General features: G+C 32.8%; 1 protein-coding gene across 1 annotated transcript; it reads left to right on the top strand.

Moving 5' to 3' along the window:
* The first annotated feature begins 1,923 nt into the window (after window positions 1-1,923).
* Window positions 1,924-5,833, top strand: LOC139518033 (uncharacterized). Its single transcript, XM_071309673.1, has 3 exons — window positions 1,924-2,260; window positions 4,256-4,414; window positions 5,073-5,833. Exons 1-3 carry the CDS (start codon window positions 2,194-2,196, stop codon window positions 5,249-5,251), a joined length of 405 nt encoding a protein of 134 aa, XP_071165774.1. The 5' UTR covers window positions 1,924-2,193; the 3' UTR covers window positions 5,252-5,833.
* The last annotated feature ends 750 nt before the right edge of the window (window positions 5,834-6,583 follow it).

Genomic DNA, 6,583 nt, shown 5'->3' with positions numbered 1-6,583 from the left:
TGCCTTGTTGTTTGAAGATCTATTTAAACCTGTAGGTAGTGGTGTTGTTTCATGTCCATCTTGGTGTTTGCCTTGTTGTTTGGAGATCTATTTAAACCTGTAGGTAGTGGTGTTGTTTCATGTCCATCTTGGTGTTTGCCTGGTTGTTTTTGGAGATCTATTTAAACCTGTAGGTGTGGTGTTGTTTCATGTCCATCTTGGTGTTTGCCTTGTTTGGAAATCTATTTAAACCTGTAGGTGTGGTGTTGTTTCATGCCCATCTTGGTGTTTGCCTTGTTTGGAAATCTGTTTAAACCTGTAGGTAGTGGAGTTGGTTTGTGTTCATCTTGGTGTTTGCCTTGTTGTTTGAAGATATATTTAAACCTGTAGGTATTGGTGCTGTTTCATGTCTATCTTAGTATTTGCCAAGGTTCCTTTGTCATGAATCTTTTTTCATATGCACAACATACAGGACTCCTGTATTTTACAAGGCAGAATTCATAAAGCCCATATTTGATTGACTTTTGTTAAGTTTTGCATTTAGGTGCATTTCTTAATTAGTGATACTGTACTGATAAAAGCCTGTAAATATCCACTTTTTCTTACTGATGATGTTATCTTTCTACGTCTTAGTTTGGTTTAAAAAAATTAAAGGTATTTAGAAGTCCTCTTAAGATCACTATGACACAAGTCTGAAGTATTCAATTTACTGGTAATCATGTAGCAAGTGAAACCATAAAATTTGAATCAGGTGAAACATTAGATTTAATTGGGCTTTTGTTTTGACTGCAACAAATGTCTTAAAATGTGATTGTCGTTGCTTAATGCCCAGTGGAAAGTATTTCATACATTTTTCATGACGATCTTAGAATGGGACACATAGGTAATATGCTACCCTAGTGGCCATGACTGGAACATATGTGTATAAAGATAAATATGTCAGAAACTACAAGACTGGATGCTTCGTATAAAGTATGCAGGTGATCTATTATCTGAAGTTTCCATTTGTCATATATCTATTGTCATTGACCTCATTTTCACGAACCCACCATAGCTTGCTTTCAGATGGTTTTGTATCGGACATGTGTTTATAAGAAGACACCATCATGTTTTGATTTATATACATAGTTTTAAATCCTGCGTGTTGAAGTACTAAATTACGAAACTTTTTACCATCCAAAGACATATGTAGATATAGGAAGATGTGATGTGAGTGATAATGAGACAACTCTCCATCCAAATTACAATTTATAAAAGTAAACCATTATAGGTCAATGTATGGCCTTCAACACGGAGCCTTGGCTCACACTGAACAACAAGCTTTAAAGGGTCCTAAAATAACAAGTGTAAAACCATTCAAACGGGAAAAAACATCGGTCTTATATATATATAAAACGAGAAACGAGAAGCGCGTATAAATTACATAAACAAACGACAACTACTGTACATAAGATTCCTGACTTAGGACAGGTGAAAACATTTACATCGGGATTAAACGTTTTAATGGTACCAAACCTTCTCCCTTTTTCTGAAACAATAGTGTAACATCACAACATAGAAAAACATACGATAAGATATAAATTGTATATATGTTTATGCACCAACAAAGACAATAAAATATCAAAATATGTGCCAAAATTTTGTTCTTGGCACAAAGGAATTAGTTCTATTTGTTCAGAGCATATAAATGAGGTAAACATGGATAAGACTAATACTGTTCGCACTTGATATTCTTACAAATTTTCTCCTATCCGTTTTAAACATTGTTATAGTTGATATACTAACTGACTGAGAAAATTGCAGTTTCTATTGCAGCTGACATTAACTTGTCTGCATGTCGGAAATCTAATTTACAAAAATCCATACACATGATGCCACTCGCTCTATATTACATTGCTTGTTCTTAACGGATAGTGTAATCTCCATATAATTGTTAATAGCATAATTTCCAATATCTATACATAAAACGACTGTTTTAGAAATCAAGGAATTATATTACATCGATATTTACTGGTAAATGCGTTCTTTTAACGACAGAATTCTAAGTCAAATGTATGTCTTTTCATTTGACACCTGTGGAGTTCATTATAACATAAGGACGTGACAAGGATACAATCTTCATACAACTTATTGAAAGTTATTATTATTCTCCCACAAGAGCCCCTTTGAATTGTTATGTGCGCACGTACATTATCGCATGCACAGTAAAAAATAATGGGTGGAATTATTCTGTGTGTGTTTATCTGCCTGTGTGCAATTGGAACAGTTTTATGTAAAACAGGTAAATATAAATTAACATTTGTTCCAATAATGACTGTTCTGATTATGGATAAATTGTCTTTGCTTTTATGTCTTTGAGATCGATTGAAACAAAACAATGAAGGTCAAATACAATTAAGTTATAGTTTTATATGATACACACACGATGTAGTAAACAGCTATAAAACGCAATAAGGGAAAGAAAAATAATAAGTCTTGCATGGTAACATATGATATGTATAAATGTAAAATATTTTTGACATAAGGTTTTAATCATGTTTATAATTCTTAGCGGTTTAAAGCTTATAGAATATATATTACTGGATTTCAAATCTGATCTGAATTGATTTGATCCTGGGTATGATACTCCTACTTAATGTCTGTCTATGTATTACTCTAGTTATTACTAGTTACGAGTAAATCTAATGTAGTTTCCCAGAACCACACTAAAATCGGCATCATTTAAACGATAATTAAACATGTGAATTCCACATATATATATTTTAACTTGGAACTTCCACAGTAAATCTCATTTTACAAAAACTGACGAAACTTCATGTTGACAGCATATATACTTCACATCAAACACTTCTAAATTGTACACTTCTAAATCGAAATTTATGAACCATAGAATATATGTCACACCGTATATATTTGTTTAACGACCAGTGGCAAATATTTCAAACACACAGGACTAGGAAAATGACATAATTAACCAAAAAGTAAGTTGACCTGGATAGAACGTTTTAGAAGACCAATGTAAACTGAGTGTATATTGGATAGGTCAGATATTGTTCCGTGCAATAATTTAAGCTACCTATGGACCTATCAAATAGTTGTTTTAGAGGTTACCACGAGGCGTCGGAGTTAAAGTCCCCATTACAACTGAGCGGAGTAGCCAACATACGGTGAACATCTGCTTAGCATATGACATTTATTCCAGGGGGAAGACATCCAGAATGGCCATATTTTAATACCCTGTCCTGATCTTTTTTTTTGTTTTTATAACAAAAAATGCAATATTTTGATAAATAAAAATTAAGGGATGTGGTACGATTGCCAGTAAGACTATCCACTAAAGTTCAAATGAAGTGGATGTGAGCAATTATAGAATATTATCGACGGTAGGTGTTTGCTGATTCGCGACAAAATTGAATATATGTTTAAAATAAAACATCTTTATACGGATTATGTGGTCAAACTTGTCTGTGGGTTATGACAGTGATTTTAGCTCACTCTAAAAGAAAGAGCACCATATATATAGTGACCTTCAGCAAAGGTTTCAGATTCTTTACTATTTCCTTAACTTGAATATCACAAAAGACTAATAGATAAATATACCTGTTTCACCGGTATAAGCCTACAAACATTATTCCAATATGATATAGATATATCAATAGTATTGAGTATTGTGCAGATACTAGAACAACGCCGTATGTGAAATGCTGTTATATAAACAATCAACAAATCCCCAATGTCATACGTTTAGTCATTCCATTCGTTATTTGAAACACCATCAATTTTATGATTAATCAGCATCAAATAGAAACACAATTTGATCAATTGATTTTGTATATCTTTTACTATTAAATTGGCATTGCAATCTATAGAAATATTCACCATCGTGTTTTCATTCATAGCCTGTTGTTTGAAGGTGCATATATGAACAAATGATAACCATGTCTCATGCTCCGTTGTGTCCATGGACAATGTCGGCCCTTGCATGGAAATGAGGAATATAGCTTGACATGATCTAACATCCACCCATAACAGAAAGACATGTACTTGAAACACAAAAGAAATACCCCCCGATAAACACTAAGACAATCTGACCAGTAACAAACACCATAATTATATTTTTTTGCTAAATCTTGGTTTACACTTTTTTGTTGCTTGATAATAGATATTATAATAACTACAAACACCATTATCATTGCTTGACAATATATATTATAATAACTACAAACACCATTATCATTTATTTGTGCTCATAACATTTGATGATATTTTCTCTTAGATGAGTTTAGTTGCCATGAATGTCGATCAGATATGCAGCCATTGTGTGCAGATGAATTTGGAGGAAAAGACAACAAATTCCTGAAACCTTGCAATATGTCGGACGAAAGTATGACTGTTTCCTGTAGAAAAGAGGTTAACAAGGTTCAACCGTATAAAGGTAAGACATATAAAAAGCAAAAGTAAAACACAGAAAAATAAACCAAAAAAATAGTTTAAGAAACAGGATGGGGTCGTATGCCGAGCAGTTACAATGTCAGAAGAATAATCAATGTTTGAGACATAGCTAAACCTTCCTCATTTAATTCCTCACTAGTATTAATGAAATAAGCCAAATTGCATTTAATTGTTACCACAGAAACAATGACTGCCAATCAATATAATGATTCAGCATCCACAAAATAATTCAGATAACGTAATTAAGATGGCAGAGAACAAATGATATTTGATTACTAGTGACAGAAAACAGGCCAAGGCCACCAATGAAACTTCAAAACAGTGAGAAAATCACGAACCGAAGGCTCAACTGGTCCCTAAACAAGAAAGTATACTGGTTCAGCGAAAGTGGACACCACACTAAACTCCGAGACTTATAAATGAAACAAAATGAAAAAAAACCCCAACCAAACGGACCGTAGACCAGAGGTTCTACACTTGCATTGCATATTACATTGTTTACAAATAATATTATAGAAACCAATTGAAGACCGGTAAAAATAACGTCATTATTACGGATTTTTAAATCTTTTATCATGATTCAACTTTGTTACAGTTTTTTTTAAATTAGCAATGAAGATTTTTTATTTGTACTTTTTCAGGGGCAATGATTATCCGAAGCTGTTACTATACCGATGGATTCAAACCCGAAGAAGAAATAGATGTTTATGGTGCAACTTACTGGAGTTGTTTTGACTACGGATGCAATGGACAGCAATCAGTGAAATCTACTTTTAGTTTGATAGGATTTATAATGACAATTTATAATATTTTGCGATGAATTACGATACCAGTTTATTTCATTTATGCAATAGTTTGTTTAATGTTCAGTGGAGAGTATTACGCGAAAGCTTTTTTTTTAAGTACACGGCGGGGAGTAGAACGTTGCTGCTATGTATGTGCTGCAATGTACTACAGTAAACTACAATGTGCAACTTTAAACTACAATGTGCTACATTAATCTACAATGTGCTACTTTAAAGTCAATGTGCTACTTACTACAATGAGCTACTTTAACCTACAATGAGCTACATTAATCTATATAGTGTGCTGCTGTAAAAATTAATGTACCACTGTACACATAGTTTGTTTAATGTTCAGTGGAGAGTATTACGCGAAAGCTTTTTTAAAGTACACGGCGGGGAGTAGAACGCGAAAGCTTGCCTTAGATTATTTTTGTTTTTGTTTATGTTGCTGCTTTGTATGTGCTGCAATATACTACTGTAAACTACAATGTGCAACTTTAAACTACAATGTGCTACTGTAAAGTCAATGTGCTACTGTAAACTACAATGTGCTACATTAATCTACAATGTGCTACTTTAAAGTCAATGTGCTACTTACTACAATGAGCTACTTTAACCTACAATGAGCTACTTTAAACTACAATGAGCTACTTTAACCTACAATGAGCTACATTAATCTATATAGTGTGCTGCTGTAAAAATTAATGTACCACTGTAAACTATAGGTGGTTTATGGCATTTAGTTGCTGTCACCAGGCCGAGTAAAGCTTTAAATATTATATAGTTAGGAAAGTTGTTTATCATTCCAATGATTTTATACATTTAACCTGTAGCTTGAGGTGTCAATATAAAAAAATGTAAAAAATAAGTTGATGCTATTAATTGTATACACATACAACTGTCTACCTTATTATAATTAAATCAAAAAGCAATGCCAGTCTTTGTCTTGTCATAAACAGTATAGCTGTTAACTGAACGTTTCTCTCACATCATTATACAGAATTTAAGTTCACCCCTAGAAAAGACGAATTTGTCGTGCGAAACTGTAAAAACAAAAAAAAATACCGAACTCGGAGGAAAATTCAAAACGGAAAGTCACTTATTATGGCAAAATCAAAAGATCATACACATCAACCGAATGGATAACAGCTGTTAATTCCTGAATAGGTACAGGCATTTTCTTATGTAGAAAAGTGTGAATTAAACCTGATTTTATAGCTAGCTAAACCTCTCACTTGTGTGAACAAAACAAACAGACATAATAATAGGTAAAATGTCAAAATAGGAGTACAACAGTCAACATTATGTTATAATCTTAATTACTATAAAAACAAACAAATGTGTAATAAAGAAACACATAAGGGCAT

This window comes from Mytilus edulis, chromosome 3 (assembly GCF_963676685.1).
Source record: "Mytilus edulis chromosome 3, xbMytEdul2.2, whole genome shotgun sequence".
NCBI classification, from domain to species: domain Eukaryota; kingdom Metazoa; phylum Mollusca; class Bivalvia; order Mytilida; family Mytilidae; genus Mytilus; species Mytilus edulis.
The sequence above is the reverse complement of the archived record's forward strand: the minus strand, read 5'-3'. Positions and strand labels throughout refer to the sequence as shown.

Excerpts from the sequence above, each read along its gene's own strand:
- LOC139518033 (XM_071309673.1), top strand. The coding sequence starts at position 2,194 with ATGGGTGGAATTATTCTGTGTGTGTTTATCTGCCTGTGTGCAATTGGA. Across the intron at positions 2,261-4,255 it reads AACAGTTTTATGTAAAACAG|ATGAGTTTAGTTGCCATGAA; the intron begins GTAAATATAAAT and ends ATTTTCTCTTAG. Across the intron at positions 4,415-5,072 it reads CAAGGTTCAACCGTATAAAG|GGGCAATGATTATCCGAAGC; the intron begins GTAAGACATATA and ends GTACTTTTTCAG.